The 25,882-nt window shown below is 43.8% G+C and overlaps 2 protein-coding genes across 3 annotated transcripts in view; both read left to right on the top strand.

The window, feature by feature from the left end:
- Positions 1-254: 254 nt before the first annotated feature.
- On the top strand, positions 255-10,852 carry LOC149340680 (uncharacterized). The gene is made up of 5 exons (XM_089551164.1): positions 255-304; positions 7,062-7,205; positions 9,034-9,215; positions 9,745-9,954; positions 10,838-10,852. The coding sequence occupies exons 2-5, from the start codon at positions 7,133-7,135 to the stop codon at positions 10,850-10,852; spliced, it is 480 nt and encodes a 159-aa protein (XP_089407290.1). The 5' UTR covers positions 255-304; positions 7,062-7,132.
- Positions 10,853-12,868: 2,016 nt separating this feature from the next.
- LOC149340679 (uncharacterized) overlaps positions 12,869-25,882 on the top strand; it is a 44,533-nt gene continuing 31,519 nt past the window's right edge. Inside the window, exons 1-4 of one of the 2 annotated variants that reach the window (XM_089549495.1) lie at positions 12,869-12,979; positions 15,542-15,656; positions 18,053-18,352; positions 22,505-22,642. In XM_089549495.1, coding sequence (XP_089405621.1) covers positions 12,906-12,979; positions 15,542-15,656; positions 18,053-18,352; positions 22,505-22,642 — 627 coding nt within the window. In that variant the 5' untranslated portion in view covers positions 12,869-12,905. Of the gene's footprint in view, positions 12,980-15,541; positions 15,657-18,052; positions 18,353-22,504; positions 22,643-25,882 lie in introns of those variants that run through there. The other variant, XM_089549494.1, reaches the window with a different exon arrangement.

Here is a 25,882-nt window from a genome sequence, read left to right as displayed (position 1 = left end):
AATATTTGAAGATGTTACGAAGAACGGTCAGAACATTTCACTGTGGAGATATCATGTGCTACCAAAAATGGAATAATAAGGCATTATTGAAAATGTACATAGACTGGCTGTTCAATTCCCACGTTGATTACTCAGTGAACAGCGCGAAATCACGCGGAGTAACCAAAGCATTGCTTCTTTTTTACATCAAAAGACCCAGTCGATGCAAATTTCAAACCTCTGACTGCTGTTTTCACCGCACTTATGCACTATTTTCTTGCAGCTTACAGTTATCCAGCTTACAGTCACCAAACGTCGTATGCTGGTAAGATATCCTTTGGATCACTTGCCGGTAGAGGGAACCTAACTTTGTGTAAATGCTTACAGTATGTACTGGTGCTGCAAGGTTTATGAATGAACCACACAATTCACTCGCATCCTCCTTACAGCCGGCATCTGACCAAATGTGTCTTCAGACCGGTCAGCCGGCTGATAGCTTTTATTTTCTTCATCGAGTAATCGTCTAACGCTCTTTCTCCGTTAACACATATTTGCTCCATTTACATATATTTAAGGCGGAGTTATCTTATGTGTGAGAGCTGGAGATAGAGCGTACGTTATTTTTTAAATCGGCAGAAATAAAACCTGCGCACTGTGTTCTTAGTCGCGATATATATTGTAGTGCGAGATGCCTATATTATTTTGTTTACTAGGTGCAGTGTCTTGGCGATACTTTTATTTGTTGTCATTATGTTTACCGAATAGCGGCATTTCTCGTAAGGCTTTAATTGGTGTCCGGCTTTTTTTCTGTGCCGATCAAGCCCGCTTGATTATTTGAAACTGTCCTTAAACTTTTTCATCAACGCGTACAACGGATCTGTTAAGCAAAACATATCATGACAAAACTTAAAATTATTTGGTTGGTGTAAATAGCATTGCAGATTTTTTTTTTTTGGTCTGTGCGTGATGTTTCGCTTCTGCAAAATTTGGCTCATGCAGTTTTATATGCCTTTCCAGATAGCACTCCTTCGCCCACTCATCTACGTAAGGAAGCTGTTGCCAGGAAATAACCACAGCGGTCGTTATTGGCTGACTAGTCCGCGAAATTAGTGACCACAAAGTTTTACACGCTACTTTCACCTTCATACCCCAATCGCGCTTAACATTCCCTAAAACGATTCGCCTTTATGACAGAGCGAATTACGAAGAAATCAATAATCATTTAATAGCGTTCTTTCCAAACTTTGATACATGTTTCGATGATCGATCAATTGAGGAAAACTGGCTTATCTTTAAAACTAAAATTATAGAACTTACAGCGAAGTTTATTCCCACCATCACATTTCGTGCCAATCCCAACAAACCATGGTTCACAAAGCATTTGAAAACACTTGAAAACAAAAAGAAGAGATTTTTCCGTGCAGCTAAACGTAACCCGAGTGAATGCGCATGGAAGAAATATTACGAAGCCGAGTCAACATACCTGCAGTCTATCCATGATGCCAAACGAACATTTTTCCAAACTGACCTCCCCAAGATTCTAACAAATAACCCGAGGAAATTCTGGAAAGTATTAAACCCTGAACAGGCGCCGGTCATCACACTTGCTAACCCGCTTGGTGAGATGACCAGTGGCATTGAATGTGCTAATATTTTTAACGCCGCTTTTTCATCCGTTTTCACACACGAAACTGATATGCCACTTTGTACCGTAACTGACAACCTGAGTTCGCATATGCCTCCAATCATCTTTTCTGTGCACGGCATTATATCTATCATTGAAAATATCAAGATGTCATCTTCTGCAGGTGCTGATGATATCACCCCCAAGTTCCTAAAAAATACTTGCCATGCTTCCGCAGCGTATCTGTCAAAACTGTTTGCACAATCACTTTCCACAGGTAACATACCCAGTGATTGGAAGGTGGGGAAGGTTGTTCCGGTCTTCAAATCAGGTAACAAAGAATCACCCCTTAATTACCGTCCCATCTCTTTAACAAGTGTGCCATGCAAAATCATGGAACATGTCATTTATACTCATATAATGAACTTTCTTGACTCTATAAATTTTTTTCATCCTGCTCAACACGGTTTCCGTAAGAACCTATCGTGCGATACACAGTTGGCTACTTTCATCCATGACCTGCATGTGAACCTCGACTGTAACCTACAAACTGACGCAATATTCCTGGACTTCGCGAAAGCATTTGACAAAGTACCCCACAAACGCTTACTACTAAAACTGTCCTGGTTAAACCTTCATCCTAACATATTATAGTGGATAAGCGAATTCCTGGCTAACCGCACCCAGTTCGTTAACGTTAATAATCAAGCCTCTAGCTCTGTTCCGGTAACATCAGGTGTCCCGCAAGGATCAGTCCTTGGTCCGCTATTATTTTTAATATACATTAATGACCTTCCAACGCATGTCTCTTGTAACGTCCGTATTTTTGCCGATGACTGTGTCATCTATCGCACTATCAACAACGCCTCTGATCAGTTCGCCCTCCAGAATGACTTAATCAGCATACAGGACTGGTGTAACAACTGGCTCATGGAACTAAACCCCAATAAATGTAAAGTCGTGTCATTTCACCGAAAACGTAATCCTGTCCTCTTCTCCTATAAAATCTCGCATGTCACGGTAGAATTAGCTCAGACTTACAAATACCTCGGAGTAACATTGTCCAATGATCTAACCTGGAACGCGCATGTCACTAAAATCATATCATCCGCTAACAGAAGCCTTGGATTCTTAAAACGACATCTACGTCATGCGCCACAAAACCTAAAATTGCTTGCCTACAAATCACTTGTTCGTTCTAAATTAGAATACGCCTCTGCTATTTGGAGCCCTAACCAAAATTATCTAATAAATTCCCTAGAATCAGTACAAAATCGAGCCACAAGATTCATACATTCGTGCTATTCATATAATGTCAGCATATCAGCACTAAAAGCAGAGGCAGGATTAACATCCCTGGCTTGTAGGCGTCGTATTACTAGTATGTGCTTGTTTCACAAATTTTATTTCAGCTCACTTCGTCGTCCTCCCTACATCAATCCGCCGGCACGCATTTCCCTCCGCATCGGTCATCCCCTTCAAGTAGCCCGGCCATGTACGCGTACAACTACATTTGCATCGTCATTCTTTCCACGCTCAGCCAAGGACTGGAACAGCCTTCCACACGACATCGCCGCAATCACCTGCCCATCAACATTTGCGAACTGTTTAACTGCTACCTTTAACAGCGAATAATATTTGTATCTTACGTTTTTTCTTTGTTTATTTAATCTGATTTTTCAATGTAACCCACCCCTTATGTAATACCCCCAATCCTGGGGGCCTTTAAGGTAATAAAGTGAAGTGAAGTGAAGTGAAGTGAAGACCAAAGAATATTTATTATGTTTCATGTTAACCTTTACTAAGATAGAAAAAAGGTTGTTCGCAATTTATGCTTACGTGTTTGATCACAAGGTTATGTAGCGTTACATGGTGTTTAAGTAACAACATTTTTTTATGTTTTATCTGGCTACCTCCTCAGGTGCTATATAAATGTTACCAACAATTAAAGTTCTACAAACTCTCAAAACAATCTCGGGCGCCGTTTTCGGAAATTAGCGCAAGTAAACACAAACAGAATACTTTTGTAAATATATAAACGGAAAGATTAAAAAGCGAAACTTGTTTTCTTGTACAAGGCTTACATACTGATAGTCCAGGCCACGAATGCTGTGAAGCAGAAGGACTGTCAAATCACTTAAACGACCCTTATAGGGCAACATCTTTGAGCCAAATATTTATTTGAAATTTAAAAATCAGGAGCGATCGAAAGCTGATCTACAGCTGCAGTGTGCTTGTGCTAAAAGCCACATGTCACATTCAAATGCCAGAAATATAAACAAACAATTTTTTTCACACTGTAAGTGGTCCTACTTGTTAATTTAGAAGAGTAATGTTAGCTGATAATGACTTGGTCGCTGTAGTTTACCTTCAAAACATTTGTGGCACTTTGACGCGTCTTCACGGTTCTGAGTATGTGCTTGCTGTATCGATTTTGGATGACAATTTAGTTAACACACAGCATCTTTATGGTTAATTTTTCCTAATGCGTAATCGTGATATTTAAGGCTCCTCATTACGACTGGGCCTCAATACTTAACCTTGACATAGCTCTTCACGCGTATGTTACATTTTTACTTTTCTAAAATTTTCTTGGCGTTAAATTTCCAATTTCTTCTTCAGGAACTGAACCTTCGTAAGCATTTCACTGGAATACTTTTGTAGTATGAAACGAATGAAGAGAGGTACTTTGTTTTTCAGAAATATTCTGAAAAACCTCCGAGTTACTTGTGCTCTTTCTGAATTCTGCTGAGGAGAGTCCGGAATGTGACGGTTGACAATTCATATGGAAAACGAGAATGCGTAACACGTCTCAATTTGAAAATATTTTCTGACTGGCTGAATAGGCTCTCTATATTGTGTGCGTCCATTCTAAAGAGCCAGAAAAATCAACGGGACAACTCATGTTTTTGAGGGGAGCCAATAGAACAAATAAACGCCCTTGCACGACGCAATCAAGATAATGGCAGAACTTTGTACGAGTCTACATTAGCTCTTTTTTTTTTCTCGATAAAATACTGGTGGTGTTAGAGTTGTTACCTCCGCGACGATAAATTGCTATTTCTACTTTATCTATTTCACAGGTTAGGTGAAAGGCGGGCAACTCTTAATTCTATATTTAATAGTGTGAAGCTTCCAAGATGCCTCAGTGCCAGTCGATGAAATACAGTAATGTTACCTACAATATTAAGCTTTTTTATTTGGATTGTGAGCATTTGCGAATTGCAGATCTGATTTTTTGTTTTTTACCTAACAGACAAAGTTCGAATTAATAAAATGAACAATACGTAACTGGATGACGAGACCTTGCTATAATTTGGCTGCAGACAGTGGTGCCGTTACCGACCTATGTAATCATAGATGTTCTACACTCCGCCAATGGCGGAAGAGATGGTGATTTCTTTAGGTTAATGACGCACGATAAGGATTCATGCCACATAAGTTATTGTAACACCCTGCTATTGGCATCATTCCCAAGCCCTATGCAAATTTGTGAGAATTGTTTTATAATTTTCTGGAGGGAAAACCATGCTATGGAAATGCATTAACTGCTCGAAGAGATGCAAGGACAGATTTTGCTAGCACTATCTATTGTGATTTTAACGCATTTACGAGAGCAATACTGCCATAGTAAAATGACCTTTATCCATTGGCTAGCATGTCTGTGAAATAATAAATGTTTTGCATAAAAATGGTTTTACACGTGTGTGCAGTGAGGGTAGCCTTGAGACTATTGGGCTAGGAAATACATGTAGCCTAGACAATCCTTAAAAAAAAGAACAGACTGGTCGCACTGATGCATTGCAAGGCTAAACTGCAGACGGCAGGGCACTACAACATTCCGAGGCTCCTCTAAGATAGTAACTAACTTGCCGTCAGCATTTGCAAAGTTGGAATGAACATTATCTCTGCATTCAGAAGTTTTTATGTATTCACAGAGTCTGCACAAAGATAAGAAGCTGCGCTGCTGCTACATAAGTCCCTTAATTGCTTATAAATACTCTACATGCACTTTCTCATCCAGACTTGCAGCGTTCCATATCTCTTAGGCTTTATATCACTTTTGTTTGCAGCGGCCGCTTCACCATTTCTTTGGCATTGTTGGCCACCGCGTGCGTCCTTATCGTGGTCATCTGTATTGCTGTTCTTCTGGCCGTCATTATAGGTGTGTGCAGTTCAGAAACACTCCTTTTGTTACACTACACCGTGCCCATTTATGATGACATGCCTTTACATCTCTGTACCGGCACATAGTTTGCAAATTAACATATAATGCTTTCTTGCAGTACTAGCGCAGACACAGATAACAGAAGAAAGCTTCATTACAGTAGGGGAGACGTCATATCCGGCTACGATATCCAGTTTCTTTCGTTCTGTCCTTGTCGTTTCATAAAGCGTCTCCGTGTACTCACTAGTGATAGTGAATGTTTGTGGCGCAATGACATCTGCGGCCAAAGAGTGCATAGTCACAAGATATTTTCGTTTGATGAAGGTGAGGTCAAAGACCCATTTCACAAGTATTTCACCCTGATTAATCCGAGAACCAGGCCAGAGGAAGCTCTGTTCAAAGTATCACCTATGTGTATTCGGCGGCACTGGGGATCGAACCCCGCACCTTCCGCATTCACTAGCAGTGGTATTCATCGCCCTGCGTCACGGATGGCAAGACTGCCGGAATAGAAAGAACTTCCTTTGTTTTATGTAACGTGATGTAATGTTCAATCTGTTACCGTGACACCTTCACCTTTTGAACTGATAGTAACCTTCCGCACAAGGATCCACAGCGATCACTGTGGCCTTGTTATTGTGCCCACAAAGTTTTCCGAACTGAAGGGGCGTACTCAGCCAAAATTTCTCAGCCAAAGTGATTTAGTATGCTTTTATTCAAATTTACTTCTCTCATTCGCAAGTTAATAACCCGGGACGAGAATATAAATATATATTGCTCTGCGGTGGCACGGAACGTGTAGTCCATACTGTAGGACAGTACAATGGTAAAATAAATGTGATATCTGACTGAGTGGAACAAAAATTTTGTAACTGTCCTTCGAATCATGCTTAGAGTTCTGGCAAATGAGCGATGATTAAAGGCCATCTGGAATCCTATGCTGACTATTCGCTGGTATAGGTGCGACGAATGTCGACAAACGTCGGTGAGACGGGCCATCGCCATCTGGCACCATCAGTCAGCCAGTGATAGAGCGTCGTCATGTTGTACACTTTCGCACGGAATACCGCCCTCTAAAGGTTAAGTTCCATATTTGTAGCGTTCTAGATAAACATGGCAAAATTGTTCGAAAGTCCTTGCGGATGAATCGAATGCCAGCGCATTAGCTTAAATTCCTTAGTCGAGACTAGCATCATGCGTCCTGCAGCTGCAAAATGCTTCCCTTATAATGCTACTCCTTCGTATCCACTTCGCTCTGCTTATGCTCGTGTCAATTTTGCTTTCTGAAAGATGCAGTGGAAGATGGTGGTGACAGCACTGACAGTGTTGCAGCCAGCGGAACCATCGCTGATGCGCTCCCCATGCAACCTGTCTTGCCAGAGATTCGGATTCGACTGCCTGGGCCGACACAGACTGAAGGCGGTGCAAGCACACGTGAGTGGATCGCGAATATTTAACGCTAGGCCCCTTGCAAATAACGGCCTCTAAATTAACGTGAGAACCCTATCATGCCCCTGGTATGCTGCGCAGATCGACTTCTTGAGGTACCGCCACATAAAATCGTTGCTGTGTCTTATTTATCACGCGGAAAAATGATTAGTCTGGGAATTTCTAACACGAAGGAGAAATTTGGCAAGAAAAGCTCCATGTGAGAACAATTGACGCAGTTGAAGTGGCTATGTATGCATCAAATATTGGTACTAGTTTTTATTTTCTTTACGTTGTACTTTCGAACAGTGGAGTGAGCATAACCCGTGATTGTGAATACCAGATCATGACACTGCAGCACGCCAGGGGACGTAATAAATTTCGTCGTGTGAAACATACGTCACGCGGCCGCTGGAAATTACCGTTTCCACCTTGCTACCGTTTTATGGCGAATGGTTCTAAACAATTACAAAATTACAAAGATCAGTCAACGGGTTCTGCAGGCAGACATAAGCTCTGCTGCTTATTCTGAGGAAACTTCCCACATGAACATCTTTGAGGACAAATACTCATCTCTGAACTTGAGGCTAATTTTCCTGACAAATAGAAGCCTTAGCTCTGCATGACCTGAACTTAGTCGTCCAGTCATCATTACCGGTCCTACTGATGACGGCGCTACACTCTGGACAGTAAGAAAGACTTCGGGAAGTCAACTGCTATTTTTGGGAATATTACCGCTAGTCCCACTTTCATACCATTTTTATGTCATGCCGTTAGCGCACAGATGATGATTGTGGTCGTTTAATATAGTTCATTTCTCTACTCTGAGCAGTGCTGTAGGAACTGCTGGTTTGTCCCACCAGGAATTAATTCAGACGCTTGAAGATTGCATTCATCTTCGCACTGTTTCCCGGCGTTTTTCCTCTCTAGATACGCGCTGTAGAAAAAATGCAGTTGTGTAAATATGCTCTAGTTACGGTGCTGGGAGTAAACTAAATGATCTTTAAAAGTAGAACCTACCATGCGCAACATCAGAGCTTTTGCTATTATGATATCTTCCTTTTATTGTTTATGATTAGGATACTCTTTAAGACGTTAATACAGCCCGGCAATTTTCGGTGATTATGTGAGAGATTGAAAAAGTCGGTTATTTATGCACTGATTTTTGTATTTTCATTTGTTTAAAATTAAAAGCGGCTGGCTTCTGCGTGCGGCTCTACGGAACTGACAAGAGTAAAAGACTGACGCGCAGGCGAGTGCCGTCTTGTATACCGAGCCCTTGTTGATCACATCACAGGTCACGTGATCAGAACTTGCTGCATGATTCTGAGAACCGATAAGAGTTGCACTAGTTACGTGAGTGACGGCATCATGATTTTAGAATCAATCAGAAGCGCCGGAGATGTTCGCGAATGATGCCATCATGATTTTAACGAATAAACATAATCATTTAATTAGTAGCGTGCTCAATCTGTGGTCACGCGATCTGGTGACACCGGGAACACCGACGCGAATCAATCCACAAATGAGCCATTAACAGCTGCGTTGTTGAAATAAACGTTGGTTGCAGCAACTAGTTTCATGTCACCGTCGCGTGGCGATTCGAAGTAACCAACCGTAAGTTTTTTTTTTTTCCTTGAGGCGAAATTGTTTTCGAGGCGAACTAACAAAGCATAAGTACGGCATTCATCATGCCTATTAGCTGTACCGAGCTAGCAGATTGCTTTTTCCTCGCATGACTCACGTTAAAGGGCTTGAGTGCGGCCCGAGGCTCCTTGCTAGCCCGAAAACATGAAACAAATTCCCCGTAAGTACTCTCGTGGTGCTCTTTCAGCGGGCTCAAAGATCACCGGCAATCGTCCCGGTTTGATGTTCTGTGTGCTCGGTGAGAACGTCGTCAGCGCTGAAGTCTTCCACGTACCCTTTTGCGACTACGCTGTCTACCCAGATCTTGTGGCACAAGGCGGAGAGTTCCTGGCGTTGTACGGAAAAACTTCCTGGCTTACCTTCAGGAAGGTAAGTGCAGTCGTTCATTCGTGCATGCTTTCCCACTCGTTGTAACACAGAAGCACGCGAACAAAAAAGAAATATCGGTAGGATAGAGTACTGAGTATTGTTTTTGAGAAATATGCCCCGTTATATCAAGCTCAATATTTTCTTTACTGCCCGATGTCTTACTTTGATACATACTGTTTCACATCGGAAGAAATAAAAACATTTCGTACTGCAGAGATCTATGTAATAAGTTTAGATCTGGGGGAGATTGGAATGGATCGTCTGGAGAAAAACACCGAAAGCCCACAAGAGCATTTAATGCAGCTTATTCGCTACCGTTCGGAGTAAGTCTCTTCAGCGAGAAGACAGTCCGAGCGCTTCAAAGCACGCTGCCTCAATCTACTTACGTCTGTTACCATCTAGCCACTGTACCGCTTAATTTTACAGTAGAGCTGAAACAATGTTTCTAGCATGTTCAAACTCGAGCTATTTCTCTTAAACGCAGCACTATTTGCGGTGGTGTGCTGCAACCCTGGCAACCTGTGCGCAGGCCATGATGGTGAACAGGCGTGTTGCTGCGGGTCTGGGATTTTCTGTCAGTGGCCTCGAGAATGACGACAGCACCGTTGCCTCCATTCCAAACATGGGTGACAAGCTTCTAGAGTTGGTGCAGACAATGAACGTATCGGCGATGGGCGTGTTGAACTATCCACGTCACCTGAGCACCACCACCACCAACGATCTTGCAAAGATGTTCGAGGCAAGTTTTTTGGCTCTCGCTCCCGATGAAGAGGTGGCATCAAGTCTACCCTTAAATTAAGCGTTTTGATAACTTTAATTAGAGAAAGTACATCTGAAACATCCAACAGGCGCTCTCAGTTCAGAAAATGGATTCCATAATATTTGGCGTTCTTCAATGACAACTTCATACCTCCACGACAGCCTAGAGTTTTGGTTCCTATGCTACTGCCTTAGCCTAAAAGCGGAGAGCTGACACTCCACACTAGAATCTACGAGATGGTGCGCACTGCCTACAGAATGCAGCATTAAGAGTCGCGAAGACATGCTTTCACGTTGATATGGTGTCTCGATTTGGAGCGTCCTCTTTGCTCTTGCTTCGAAACCCAGGCGGAGATGATGACGAAGGGGAAGACACTTGCAATGCTTGTGACTCTAGGTCGCTCAAACGAAACTACTCTTGGCCCCTTTAGAGTGTTTTAAGGCAGGTATTCCCTCCGCCAGTCACTGTGACAGGGCACCGTGATCCCGCTTTCGAAGCACTATCGCAACCACGCATACTGATTTCCATTTCAAATATAAACTAGTGCTTTGACGTATACGCGCAATAGCAGTTCGTACGTTTAATCGAGAGCGCGCTTTATAGACCATGGCAACAACAAAAAAGTGGATGGTGCAAGTTGCACGGGTCTGACATCTAGACGAAAAAAGAGATCAGGTGTCTTCCGGTAATGGTCGTCCGTAATTTTCGAAGCGGTCACACATCCCAAAATTCGACATCAGAGACAGGTTTGCCAATGTACCCTGTTTGAGGAGCATATGCCGCAGCTGCAACGCAATGCAGCAAATGTCTCTTTGTTCTCTGTGTTCTCGCGTATGACTTCTTCTTTCGTTACTCAACGCAGAATCCTTGTGACTGACTGCTTCTTGGGCTGAAAGAGGCATCTTAATTGGATAAATTTGTCAAGGGTGAAAACCTGACACAAATGCCCAGACAAGCATGCCTCAAGAGCCTTTAAAGCTAGTCCTATTCATATTCCTTAAGGCCCATTCACACGACAGTCCGTTCGCCCGCGGCCCACGCACTACGTGTTCATGCGTCACTACATTGAGAGGCGTGCTGTTGGCCCGTGGCCTGGTCAGCGTGCCTCTGTGCTGACTCATGAACATGTGATGCGCGGGCCGCGGTCGAACGGACCGTCGTGTGAATCGGCCTTTAACAGGAACGTCAGAATATCTCGAGATTCTAGCATGTGAGTCAGTTACATAAAAAAAAAGTTAAGCATGGTGTCTTCTCTTCCGGCTGTCAATAACATATGCCTGAGGGCTACATGAAAGCATATCAGGAATCACTATTGTGTAAGGTTGCAGTACAAGATACAAAATGTGCCTCAGTGACTTGGCCCATTGTGTGGTCACTGGCATCAGGCGTAGGAAACGTCAAAGAAAAATGGTCGAAGCAAATAGAGACAACCAAATATTCATAGCTGCGACATTCGCCTTCACTCAGCGGAGGGTACCATGACTATCATGTTGTAAACAGCACTGCGTTTTCACAGCCCGACTACAAAATCCATTACGTCTCGCCTCCAGTGTCAGGCCCGGAATCTAATGTTTACCTTAAAGCACACATGCCGTACTTAGGACTGATTGAACCGGCGTGAAGTTTTCTCTGCACTAAGCATGATGGTCACCTCTAATTTGCGCTGTGCATGAGCCGCTCACTCCGATATTCCGCACATGCATAAGGCATTAAGAACAATAAGAAAGGAAGAGAAAATATTGACTATCGGGGATAATGTGAAGAGCAATTCCATTTTCAATCATAATTCGGACTAAAGGCGATTGTGAGCGAAGCGAGGCTTGCGGGCTGTAGAGTGAACATGCATCTGCGGGAAGACACAGCATATCCTTCATTATCCTGTATTTAATTTCTTGCATATATTTTTGTGCCATTGGTATGCAATCAGTACAGGCTGGTGTCGAATGTACTCCCTTTGCACTTGAGAGGCGCTGTTTGCCCTTTTGTCTTAGAAGAGATAGAAGACGGCGATTTCGTAGGTAATAAACATATGTCGTACACCATCGATTGGGCCCATTACTGGTCTGCACGGATAGTAATTCTCCTTTAGCTTTTAGAATTCCATTCTTTAAACGTTTCCACTGAAATTTAATATCACCTTGAAACAACGGGCATAGGTTTAAAACGCATGGGTGCACAAAAAATATCAGTTGATTTGGGTAATTAAGCCAAATGCGAATATGTGCGCTAGCATGACCTGGATTACCGTTTGGACCTACGACCTCTTAGGTGGTCCCAGGCTGCCAGATAATTACCACCCCACCTTCGTCTTCGTTTAAGCTACTCTGCAAGCATCATTCGAATCACGTTCTCTACCTAACCGCTGCTGCTCATTGCGCTTAGCTCAGTGCGTTTAGAGGTGGGGCTGCCTAATTAGCAGCCGAGCTGGGCGCGTGGTTACCGCCGGCTACATCTTGGCAAGCAAGCCACCCGGTGGCAGGTGAGCAGTGGCACAGTGGCACAATGCAGGTGCTAATGTGCTTTGACAGGTGTTGCCAATGGTGGGACTTAGACTGCTTGTGTTGGGTTCCGACCCAGGTTGCACTTACCGGACAGTTCTCACAATTAAATGGGCTGCCGCCTGACACGGTGGGCAGGTTACCCACCACCCGTTTGGCAAGTGAGCACCCTTCCACAGGACCGGCTACAGACAGACAAACACACAACGTCCAAATGCAGGGAAAGACCACTATTAGTGTTTACGCATTTAAACTGCCTTTGGCCGCATAAACCTCTAGGGATTAAGGTGAATCCAGATGGCCTCGCCCCTACTTCAGTCACAAGTTAAACGCCATGTATGAACGTGCTCACACGTCACCAGAATAGTGTGCGCTGTCTTGCACTTGCAGGTTTTGGCGGGAGCTGTGCGTCAGCAGAGCCACAGTGAGCCCATGACGTTCCTGGGAGTCTGGCTTCACACTGCACAAATGGCACAGCGCTTTGTGGACGAGGTGACCACCATGACGTAAGTGCGCTGATGAGTGGTCGCAGAGTTTAGAAAGAGGAAAACAACGAGAAATCTCCAGAAAGTGGTTACTGAAAGCATTCGAGTGTCAGTGGGTTTCTCCATAACAAGAGCTCCTAAATTCTATATATATGCACGTTATACTGAATGTTACTTTTGATTGCACCCGCGGTTATGTTTGCTAATGTGCGTCGAGGTGTCTTTGGCTCATTTCTGTTATTATATCCATGTGTTCTAAAATGCAGAAACATATGAGTATAATCGAAGTTAAGCGTTTTTATGTAACACGGAATTACGGAATTTGTTTATAATCATATATATATATATATATATATATATATATATATATATATATATATATATATATATATAGTGACTGTTCGCATTCTTCACGCACACACAGACATATATTTGACAGAAAAATTACCGTTGTTGGTGCAGGCAAGAATAACTGAAGATTGCTGAGAACTTTGAACGATATATTGCAAATACTAATGCAAGTATTAGCTTCCACATTTTGCTTCCGTATCGTTATTTGCTTCTTTGTATCGTCGGTGAAACATCAGCAGCCCTAAATTTCCAGGCCTTTCTCCTGGGTTTGCATACCTAACTTTTAACATTTCGTCGAAGAAACACATCTCGCATCATTGTGCGAACATAGCATTGACAATTGCAAAACCAAAACAAAACAAGCTGAACAAGGTCTGAGGCGGAGCTTGCTCCCCAAGCCAACGTTTTGACGACGGGACTTGCCTTCGTTTGGGAAATGCGTTCATCATTAGACACCTTAAGGCATACAGTGTACCGTGCTACCGTTACCGCCGCTGGAGTATCGGGAGCCCTCACGCCCCTACAAAGATTTTTTAGACAGTTTATAGACTGTCCACAGACTTCTGTCTATAAAGTCTACAGACTCTCTGTAGACAAACCGTACAGAATAGTCTATAGGCATTACAGAGGCTACAGACAGTCCATAGACAATGTATAGATTTTTGGCCACACATTTTAATAGAGTTTCGTCTATAGACAGTCTGTAGACTATGAATAGACGAACAGAAATATCTATAGGAAGACGACAGTCTATAAGAAGTCTATAGACTATCTATCTCCATTTTTATAAGGCCGATTTGACGGGTACCGAGGCGGCAGCCGTGATTTTCTTGAGAGCACTTTCTACAATCTCTTCTAGCTGCTCTAGCCATTTATTCTATTGCACGCTCTCTAATAACCTTTTTGAAATTATCGCTAATCTTCTGAACAGTAATCGCCTTGTGTTAAAGCCGAATATGTGTTCTCCAACGCATGCTTTCGACCTGCCGTTAAATCGCTGATTTGCTTCATTTTTGCAAGCTTCTCACATTCCTTGCTCAAATCTAAGCTAATTCGACACCTCACGATCCTACGGTCTCTACATTTCTCCTCGACGAGCACCTGCATTTCTTTCATTATGCCGGGAGGTGCATACATCATCATCATCAGCCTGACTACACCCACTGCCGGGCAAAGGCGTCTCCCATGTCTCTCCAATTAACCCTGTCCTTTGTCAGTTGCCGCCACTGTATCCCCGCAAACTTCTTAATGTCATCCGCCCACATAACTTTCTGCCGTCCCCTGCTACGTTTGCTTTCTCTTGGAATCCACTCCGTTACCCTTAAGGACCAGCGGTTGTCTTGCCTTCGCATTACATGCCCTGCCCAAGCCCATTTCTTCCTCTTGATTTCAACTAAGATGTCATTAACCCGCGTTTGTTCCCTCACCCACTCCGCCCTCTTCCGATCTCTTAACGTTACACCTATCATTTTTCTTTCCATAGCTCGCTGCGCTGTCCTTAACTTCAGCTGAACCCTCTTTGTTAGACTCCACGTTTCTGCCCCATAGGTGAGTACCGGTAGGATACAGCTGTTGTATACTTTTCTCTTCAGGGATATTGGTAAGCTACCATTCATGACCTCAGAGAACCTGCCATATGCGCTCCACCCCATTCTTATTCGTCTAGTTATTTCCCTCTCATACAATACAATATGCATACAATATGAAGCCTATTTCGTTTCTAGCCTCACCGTTCAAGCCTTTTAAGTCCACACACGCCCTTATTTAACTGCTGAAAAATAACGAAGGTTTTGCCCAGGCAAAGACACGTCCTCTTGTGGAAGCGTTGGCTAGCGGACAGAGGCTTGCCTTGTACCTTTGTTCATTTGTTCAGTTTTGTGAAGAACGTCATCTTCTTGCCTTCTGTCTTGTGTGGAAAGGGAAGGTAATATACTTGCGCTATTTTGTACTAGTGCAAGGGTTTTCGTCACGGCAGACTATGCAATTGTAAAGCAGCGGTAAAACCGTCCGGAGGGAGCAATCAATAATTTAAGATGAGTCGCTACCGATGGTGCTCTGCGGCCTGAAAAGTGATCCTTACAAGTCAGTTATTAAAGGTTTTGTAAGTAGTGATGAGTAGAGAGTTCTTACGTTTTGTGGCACTTGAAGCTCACTGCAAGTTGTCTGCGCAATGTTTTTTAGTTGTGAGGCAACCTATTAAAAAATCTTCATTTATTTTGTTTTTCTTCTCAGGCATATTACCACGATCATCCTGCAGACCCACATAGCGAAGCCGCATGTCCCAGGAGACCCTTGCACATCGATGCCGATCAGCCAGACCATTGCCAGTGATCTACTTCCCAGCTTTGTAAGTAACTCACTGAGTACTACAGAAGCTTAAGGCAGCAGTTTTGCCCACATCATATTCGGAAGCGGGGCAGAAGACCACGCGTTAAAGCTACTACATCAGATTTTTGTTTCGTGACATATTGTGATTGTTGGCTCTGTGATATGGGTTTTTGATACTTTGTCACGCTCGTACATGTTACCCCCTATTCGCTGTATATAGGACTGCGCGATTGAAGGCTGGTAGCAAAAATCAGCATGGTACATATCAATGAGCAAGGTAAAGGTTTAAATCGATAGGAAAGAATAGTACATCGTTCCCGTAGGATGAACTGTCGAGTTAGCGATCGTATCGTATGCGAGTACTCAATTGACCCAGCAAGTTGCACGATAGGTCGATCTCGATTAGATGCGGGTCCCGACTGAAGTAAAGAAAAGCTGGAAGTGTGCAAGCGCTTTCCAGGTAAGCCGTTTTCTGCTGGTGAGCGCTTTCACACCTTACAGGCCACGGGCATAGCAGCTCTCACTCATCACCTCCCGAAATCACTGAACAGCTTAATTTTGACAGCAAAGTTGTGGGGTGAGAAAAATCAACCGCCTTTTTTTTTTTGTATCGTGGCTGAATATACAAATAACAACGAAATTAGGCGTCAACTAAGGCCTTTACGCCAAAATGCCTGCGGAAAACAAAACTTTCGACATCATCGTTGTCCGCCGTTCGTCACGATGAGATGAGCCGGACCTCCTACTTCTGTTGCGAGGAGACCGCTTCTCATCGCAAGCGAGGAACTGGGATCTCGTCCTCTATTTCATCATCTCCTCTGTTGTTGCAAGGTTGGTTGGTTGGTTCATGGGGTTTAACGTCCCAAAGCGACTAAGGCTATGATAGACGCCGTAGTGAAGGACTCCGGAAATTTCGACCACTTGGGATTCTTTAACGTGCACTGACATCGCACAGTACACAGGCCTCTGGAATTTCGCCGCCATAGAAATTCAACCGCCTCGGCCGGGGTCGAACCCGCGTCTTTCGGGTCAGCAGCCGAGCACCATAACCACTGAGCAACCGCGGCGGCTGTTGTCGCAAGAAGTTGAAAGTTGCGAGGAGAAGAGAGAAGAGGAAAACTCGCACCCCCGCTTTGTTATAACCCCTGTCATGTTTGCCTTTGAGAAGGGCGACGTAGCCTGCTCAGCGCGAACCCTAGGTAGCCCAGTCGTCGCCAGGCATGCCGAGGCCACATGATGTTCACACGTTTCTGCGAGGACCGGAAAAGACGAGAACAGCGTGCCCTGCTGAATGATGTATAAAGCGTATATGAAAACCAGGTGTTGCTGAGGGCTTGACTTTTCGGGTTTAGTTTTTTTTTCCAGTAATTTATCACACTTTTTTGCGCTATTTCAGACGTAAGTTCACTTTTCTTTTCGAGAATAATGTTTTCTACGCACGAAATCTGCGTCCCCGAGCCGTCCAGAACCAAGAAACGCAGAGTTTACCTCGTGCTTTCTAGCTTTAGAATAATCAGCTGATGTAGTATTAATTTACGCAGAGTTCATCGTATAAGAGCTATCTTTCCAGAAGGAAGTCATACTGTAATGAGAAAAATTTAGTATGGCCACGTTAAATGATCGGGTCGTGAGAAAGGAAAGTAAGTAAATGTTTAGTTCCAAGAACTTTGTTATCACGTTCTGATTACACTCTACGGTTAACGAGAGGACCGCACGCAATATGGTCGGCGTGTTGACTGCAGCAATACAACTGCCGCTTAAACGTTCAGGAAGTGAGAACATGCCACTTTCGAGCCTTTTATGCATGGCTCCGCGTTGACTGCTGCTTGTTACGGCTTCGATAGTCGTGAGTGTTCTTGCATGAAGTGGAAAAAACTACCCAACTAACTGACATACAGCTTACGGTGATAGGTCTAAGCAGACAGCGTCATCCTAGGCTAGGAAGAGGAGCGTCCCTTCTTCACTAGCTTGAGAGTTCAGGAGTGAATGCCTCAAAACTCACAGCCACGGTACGTACTAAATTCTATGGAAACCATTGTCTCCCCGCGCTTCTGTTTCAAGCACTTTTTTTAGTTTTTCCCCTGTGGCCTAAATAACTGGATCTGAATAGGCAGCTAATTTTGATAAGTAAGCTAGAAACTGCGACCTTTGTTTTTATTACAAGGACTTCAAAAATTGAATTCGGCATACTTTGATGGATGCTTTTTGGATTTTGAGGCGAAAAGTCGAGCTCCTAGTTATGGCTCCGCTGCTGTTATTCAAACAAGGGGGGTGATCGGTCTCGGTTAGTTTTTAGGCGTGCTTTAGACTTTAACTCTGTTCATAATATTACCGAGAGGAAGACAACTCATGCTAAACAAAAGCTAATATATCGCCATTGTTTTCCCTGTGACACTGATGGGGATGCAACTGCAGGAGGTCGCCCAGCAAGCCGTGGCATTGTTGCGGGCGCAGGGCGACAAATTCCGCCTCTTGTTCTCCTCGACGATGGGCGTAATGCTGTTCGTCGGCGCACAGAACTCTGAGGGGCCATCGGCCCCAAACCAGTCTTGCGAGCAGTCGTACATGGTTGACAACGACTTCACCTGCAGCGACAACATGTCGCACGCTGAGGAACTTTACAACGAAGACGGAATGTACGTCTACTCCGCTTACCAGTCGGGAAGTCGCCGCTACTTCGTCACCTACGAGACAATAGCCTCCTTAGAAAAGAAGGTGACAGACTGGCTCCTTTTCTTTTATATGCGCAGCCCTTTGGATGCATGTACCTTTCACACCCTTCGGCCATGTTTTGTAACACTTGTTTTTTTTTATTTTTTTTTGCTGGTCCTTTTTTGGTCGCATCTTCCCGATCATTTACGCCATGGCGGACGATGTCGTAACATTTTTTTTTTAACGCACGCTTCTCGCTGTTTTAGAACGCACGGTTATGAGAATCAAAGAGAGGTTTTCATGCTCGTGTCTGGTTACACATTTAGAGAGATGACAACTGCGTCGTGGTGAAGGATACGGGCTCCGGCGGCGGCAGAATTCTATTTCTGGGCGCATGGCTATCGGCCCCGATGCCAACCAGTGAGCGAGCACGATGGCTTATTTCATATGCGTCAGAGAGAAAATACTAAACTGTTGCATTGCTCCAGTGATTGGTCGTTTTCCTTGCGACCTCACGAAGCAAAGTGAAAAATGAAACGGAACGTTATAAAATATGGCGCCCGTTGTTCTGTGCTGAGACTGCGCTGCAGCAGCCCGTCGCTCATATGGAGTAGGAGAACCAAAGCACAGAACCTTTAAAGATGAAACACTGTATGTTAGCACTTTTAGACTAGTTATGTGACTTCTACAAAAGGAGATTAACAACTGACCTGGTCCTTGCTATCCAGTTACGTGCCATATAGTGAGAATGTCCTGACGAGACCTGGCTATAAAAACTGGGTCGAATATAATAGAAAATGTTATCGAAAGCGCGGCGACAACGGAATGAGCTTAGCTGCCGTGACGAGCTTTAACTTGGCTTCCTTTATAACCTGTGCTGCCATCTAGTGAGAATGGTCAAAGTCGTATCGTTTCCCTCCTGTTCCGGAGCCCTCTAATAGGTGGGAGTCAGTGCGAACATCTTTTACGATGGACCTCAAAAACGCAAGCGGTGCGCATGCGTCCTAAGAGGGGTTAAAGTAAGTTTAACTACATAATAATGCTTGTAGCGGTACAACCTGCATAAATCGGCACACACTGCAGCGGCAAGAGGAATCAGCTTTTTCAAAATTGTCCTTTTTGGACATTTCACGTCACACAGCGTAAAGTTCGAAAGGCGACCAAAGATATTTGTATGAGGTTTTGGAAACTAGATAATGATATTCTAAGAGCTGGAACAAAATCGTACGCAGAATTCTTCTCTGCTTGACAGAATAACGTAGTGCGCTCGAGAAACAAAAACAAATAAAATGTGCTGGAGGTTGGGGTATATAAGAGGATTCTAGTGTGGGCTAATTGGTTCATGCTTAATAAGTAGATTCACACAGCGCTACGGAACGAGGGCAGAAGGAACACGAAAAACACAGGACAGGCGCTTTCCTGTGTTTCTGGTATTTTCTGGTATATACCGGTATTTGTTTATCGGACCTCAATTTAAGTGCCGCGGCATTCATCATGTCGGCAGTATCATAACAGGCACGAAAGCCTTGGTAATTTTGGAGTTTCAGCTGAAATTAAGACAGGCGGCATTAAAAGCTTGGAAAAACGACAACGGAAGCACTTTGGAAGCCTACACTTCCAGAAACTTTAACTAGCATCGCAAAAATGCTTTTCGCCGCCTTCGCCGCTGCTTATCCATCTTCAACCAATGCAAATAAGAATCCTAGGCAGGTACGCTTCGTTTTCTTAAGCTTACCTGGATAGGGATAAAGTACTCTCTACGAAACATTTGTGGCCGATTCTTTAAGTTTTAAATGCACATTCGAAATCATCGTGACAAAAAGCTTAGGGCCCTTACTACATTGATAATTAATACTACTGCAGGTTGCTCAGTCTCAATGAATCCAGTTTTTAACATTTCGCGAAAATTCAGCTCCGTAGCGATTAAATGCGATAATCTTTTAGCATTGTTACGTGAGCGGCACATTGCCCTAACACGCGTGAAATCTGGTAAAGTATTGTCTCACACTTTTGAAGGTGCGCTAAAACAATGGCCTTGGAGATCCGCCAATACCTGTCGTGGCTGTCACGAAAGCCTCATGAATTACTACAAAGATTTATTTTTACATTTGTATGCAAACCTAAATGGCGGTTGTGGTAGTGATTGAGATGACTCAACGCCCACTAAAGAGGGAAAAACAGAATTTCGTGGTGGAGGACAATACCTTTCAGAGTACATTTTTTCACATTAAGCCCCATCTAGCTGGGTGGAGCGTTGAGAGCATCCTTCTAATGTCGTCGCTTTCTAAATGTCGCGAATGGTACGGTTGCAGAAGCACTGAGAATAAACAGAAGTTTACCTTGTTGATGGATTACCACGCTCTGATCACAAATAAGCACTCTAGGCGAGAACCCAGCTCTTCCATGGTATAAACGACAAATAAAAGAAGATAAAGCTGTCGTCATCATCCACCTATTACGCAAGTGATAAGCATGCGTCGACACTAAGTTTTGGACGCGCATCCAACAGGTTGTGCTTCACTGCCCTTCACACCAAAATATTGGCAACCCGTCTTTTTAGGAACCGACATCGCGAGTTTGAATTCACTTACGAGAAGATACTTAAATTCAGTTTACTCGCCTTCAAATGCGTCTATTGGTGCCGGACAAACCTAAAGATAACAAGAAAGACCCAGGTAACGAATTTCTGCTGAGAACAAAAAATGGATGGAGTTCCCTCAGCGACTCTTTAAGTTGGACACTGTGTGGTTTGGTTTGGTTTATGGGGTTTAACGTCCCAAAGCGACTAAGGCTATGAGAGACGCCGTAGTGGAGGGTATGGAGGTATGGCCAGTAGATGTTCTAACTACGTGCGAACATATTTTTGTCGTAGCAAGACCCATCGTTTCATGTAAACGGTGCTTTCTGTATGCAGAAACCCGGGCTTGGAATTTATTAAGAATACCGCAGGAGTGCCCTAAGAACGCATACGCCTGGTCAGCGTTCTTTTCTTTTTTTGCTACTATAACCCACCGCCGGTTTTACGTGATAATTCGCGTTTAGGTGCTATCACAGGTATGGTTATCTTCAACATTAATCTTAAGCAGTAGAACACTGTAATCAATCTACTGGATAACGTGACAGCTTGCCTGCAGCGTTTCACCAACCCAAAGCATAAGGTTAAAATGCCGGATCCAGGGCAGTTTGTGCACTACTCTAAACCCTTTTATTTTCCCGTACAATTAGCCTAAAGAAGATCTCTAAAGTTACAATCCCCTACCGTGGTCGAGGGAAGATAGTCTCATTTCTTCTGCTGAGTTACGGACGGCTACCAGTAAAACGGCCTTTTATTTACATCTCTCCGATGCCTCTTTGACCTTTCTTGATTCCCCCGCCTATTGAATGATTAACGCTGTTGATGATTCCAAGCCATTTTCGCATCACTTCTGCGTGTTTATAAATGATACATGCTTACCAAGAATAATACTAGAGTCCGTGTGCAGGAGTAAGATTTCATGCGCGGTAATGTGCTCAGGAGGTTTAAGCGCGCTAATGTCGGCAATAATATAGACGCCTACTTTAAGACGCCTCTCAATGGCTCTAACGATTCTCAGATGAATTGTTCGTGGTTTCTTTGCTCCTATTTAATTCTTGCAGAGCGCTTGAGAAGGCATACAGACCCGCGTATGTTTCTTCACCGTTCTCGCGTTGGCAGCTCCAGTTCGGGGTCAATTCTTACAGTGACACTGGCTCGGACGCTGGGTCCGCAAGCCGTAACTCAGTGTTAGCAGTGATTACAAATAGAATTACAAATCGAAGCCTTGCAGCTATGGGCTTCGACAAAACAATCATCACTGCACTTCTAGTGGTTCTATTTGTCTGCAGCGGCACAGGACAGCAAACAGCATATGCAGCCATGGATCAAATAAATGGATCCAATGATGAGAGCATGTTCCGTCTTACTGCTCTTCTCTCAGTCTTCTCGTACTCAGGTGCCACGCTGTACCTCTGCGTTTCTATGTATTTCTGCCAGCACACATTTGTGCAGCGTAGCCAGCGTCTTTAAGCAGTGGTGCGGAGATGCGTATGAAATATGCGTTAATCTTGTTCTTGTTCATTTTTCGACTAACTTTGAAATGATAGCACGAAACGAAGTAATTTCCTTTTTGTTGCAAAGAAAAGAAGTCTTCACGTTTCGAATTAATATACTATCGAAATCTGCGGCTTACATTTCAGATGAGAAGGTATATAAGCTCCTCTGAAGGATGGGCAGTATTCGAGGTTCAGCGCGACGTTTGGAAGACTTGCGGCCAGGACAAAGATTTTCTGCGTCTCGAGGCTGCCCAAGAAATAGCTCGCCTTCGCCAAGCGTGACGGCCAAACTGGTCTCCTGGCGACTGGTGACCGCAGCGCTCTGACGTCACCGGCACGGCGGAAGTGTGCACTTCGTTCCCTGTGCCTTTGCGCTAATGCATAGTGACATTCACCTGTAACGTAGAATTAGGATCTGTTTGGACGTGTATTTTGATTTCTATTTGAGTGATTGACTAGTATGCTTTATACAAAAAGACTTAGAGTAAGAACACAAAGCGTTTCTTAATTTTTGAATAGAGTGGAAACATTCTTCGTTAGTCTTTGACTGCCGCACCCAAATAACGCCTTTACTTCATAGCTTTTTAACTGAAAATAGACAGTTATCAACGACGTCAGATGATAAGACGGAAAGTTCTTCGATGCCGAATATTTTTTCTTCGTTGTTTTTATCTTCTTTGCACTACGCTTCTTGAAAATATCGAAAAACAGCTGAAGTTGCCGTGGCAAAGGCTAGGATAGTTTTACTTTCGGAGAGATTGCAGGAGTTTTCAGTTCAAACTGCAAACTAGAATAAAGTTATAGTATAGTATAACATGCGCTCGAGTGGAATCGAATTGTGATTATTATTATATAACTGTTTTAACAGCGGCTGGTAATGATGTCCTCAAAGCTAGCCATACTTATTGCCAATTTGATACGCTCAGTTTCATAAATATTACACCTCCTCCTGAGCACCTTCGCGCTAAGTCTGCTGAGGCGGCGTGCAGTTTTAGGAAGCCCGCAATAATACTATTAATGTGTTTTTTTTAGAAAACGTCTTCTAAAAAAATATACAAAGAAAACCGTCGTTTTAAATACATATCGCTACATATTGCCCATCTCCGACATCGTGTCTTGCTTCCGAGTCCGGGAGAGTGCGTGAGCAAACCCAAAATCTTAAAACACCTGATAACCGCCACGGAATACTCTACCAGTATTGTAGCTCTCTCTCTCTCGTGCGGGGGTAGTTGCTCACCATTTTCTTACTGTTAGCTTATGGACCACATTATAGGAATATGTCGTATGCCTCTGCTTGAATAACGAATTGAGCCGCCTTCAATAGCCTCATTGATGGCTCTGTGTTCGATAGTGAACGCGTTGTCAGCATATTTACGTGAATTTGCTCAGGACGAACTGGCGGGCTAGTTGGTTACACATCTAAAAAAATTTTAACGAGCGCACGAGAATGAAACAAGGACAGAAAGAAGACACACACCACAAAGCGCCGTACTGCAACTGATTTATTTTGCATGCGAAGCGCCCAAATTTATGCAGTGCATCACTGGCACTCGTGGAAAAAGAACAAACATAAAACAAACATCACGGTGATACGTCTGGCTACTCCTTGATAGCGGTGAAGACCGTCGAGCCGAAACCAGGCCACGTCATAAACAAGAAAACCTAAACATTATCGAGACAGAGTAAAACACGTGGAAGGGCAACATTTAGCAACAGCCGTTACTGGGGCATTAATTCTAAGAAATGACGCTCCTTTGCACTTAACTGCACAGAAGCAAAGCTGACACAATTGTCCCGAAGTTTATAGATTTCACATGCTTCCATGATCTCTCTTGTGATTTTTTCCGCACACCTGCGCAGAACTGTGGTCTGCTCAAAGATAGGCCCGTACTTTTTGCACAGATTGCAATCACGGCAGTGTATGCCCAGGTGTCGGGAGGCGTTCTTGACATTGTTGTTATGCTCTCTGAGCCTCTCATGACGTGGCCTGGTTTCGGCTCGACGGTCTTCACCGCTATCAAGGAGTAGCCAGACGTATCACCGTGATGTTTGTTTTATGTTTGTTCTTTTTCCACGAGTGCCAGTGATGCATTGCATAAATTTGGGCGCTTCGCATGCAAAATAAATCAGTTGCAGTACGGCGCTTTGTGGTGTGTGTCTTCTTTCTGTCCTTGTTTCATTCTCGTGCGCTCGTTAAAATTTTTTGAGATATTTACGTGACTTGCTTTGCTCTTCCCAAGCGCAGTTGCTCGGAAGAACATATGGACGTTCTTTGGAAGTGAAGCTTGTGTTTGCCTGGGCTGTGTCCGGAAGTTGCTTTCGCATGCTTAGTTTTCATAGTTTTGCGTGTTGTGAGCGCGAATGATAATAGAAATGATGCAGAAGACAGAGGCGAGATATGATGCGGCGTAACATGAGCGATGGAATGGAGACGGACTGTTTCAGTGCTGTGATGCTGGCTTTCCTTCAATAGGAAGATGGTATAAATCGGATGGCGCGATTCTGTACGGCTTCGAGGTCGGCGGCGTGATAAGCTTGAGATGGATGCCAAATGGATGACGCTTATTCTAATTTCGGACGAGAGAAAGAGAGAGAGTATGATGCATACCGTACTGCAGGCTTTGCGTGAATACTGGCCGTCTGCAGTTCTTTGCCGGAAGCTGGAATATCGTTAAGCGAGCATTTTCGCATCTCAGCTTCATACAGCAACGACCTTGGCACACTGCAACGTCATACTGTGTAGTAGAAGTTTCAGCGTCGAAACCACCGTAGTGTTCAATATAAAAAATACTACAGCTACTCCTTTCAACTGATATTGTTTTCCGAAGTGATGTTCTAAGTACAACGTAGGTGCTTCAAACGTTCATCACGCGTCACTTCATTTTTTTATATTTTGTTGTTCATTTTATTTATTAGTACACGTTGAGGTGGAGGGCGAAGCTGAAGGCCATATGGAGTAGCAAGGCCTCGTCCCTCCGCATACAAATTTAGCGACAGAGATCAATGCACATAATTCGGTAACCAGCACCACACTTGAGAAGCCAAAGAAATATATGCGCATAGGCACACAAGAAAAAGAACAAGTAAGCGCATTAAAACACCACGTACAGAGGTCATGCACGTCACAGTTAGAGTCTGTGCGTCGTACTGAACGAATGTAAGAAAAAGCAAAGTCACTCAGCGCCTAAAGAAATATTCATTAAGGTATAGAACGAAATGCGTCAGTAAAATAAACCATCGGGAGCATGCCACAGGCGAAAAAGAAAGAATATAGCCTACAAACATTTTCTATCTTTTCCCTCAGTTTTCCTCATGCACAGCTTTCCTGAGAATTCCGCACTTAGTTCCATCCTGCCAGTAGCGAACACCGCGTAACTGAATGGGGATATTTTAAACTTGCAGTTTTCCCCAAACTAGAGAGCTCCGAGATAATCTGGGCGAACAGAGCTATTATCAAGGCCGGCGTTTCTTCCTCGCAACAAAATCTAACCAATGAAAAGCTTTGCGCGTTCAAACCAGCTA

Source organism: Amblyomma mixtum, chromosome 6, assembly GCF_055824585.1.
Source record: "Amblyomma mixtum isolate Tamu chromosome 6, ASM5582458v1, whole genome shotgun sequence".
Lineage (NCBI taxonomy): Eukaryota > Metazoa > Arthropoda > Arachnida > Ixodida > Ixodidae > Amblyomma > Amblyomma mixtum.
The sequence above is the reverse complement of the archived record's forward strand: the minus strand, read 5'-3'. Positions and strand labels throughout refer to the sequence as shown.

Bases quoted from the DNA above. Each gene is read 5' to 3' on its own strand.
- LOC149340680 (XM_089551164.1), top strand. From the start codon at position 7,133: ATGCAACCTGTCTTGCCAGAGATTCGGATTCGACTGCCTGGGCCGACA. The intron at 7,206-9,033 runs GTGAGTGGATCG...GTGCTCTTTCAG, and splicing joins TGAAGGCGGTGCAAGCACAC to CGGGCTCAAAGATCACCGGC. The intron at 9,216-9,744 runs GTAAGTGCAGTC...ACCTGTGCGCAG, and splicing joins CCTGGCTTACCTTCAGGAAG to GCCATGATGGTGAACAGGCG.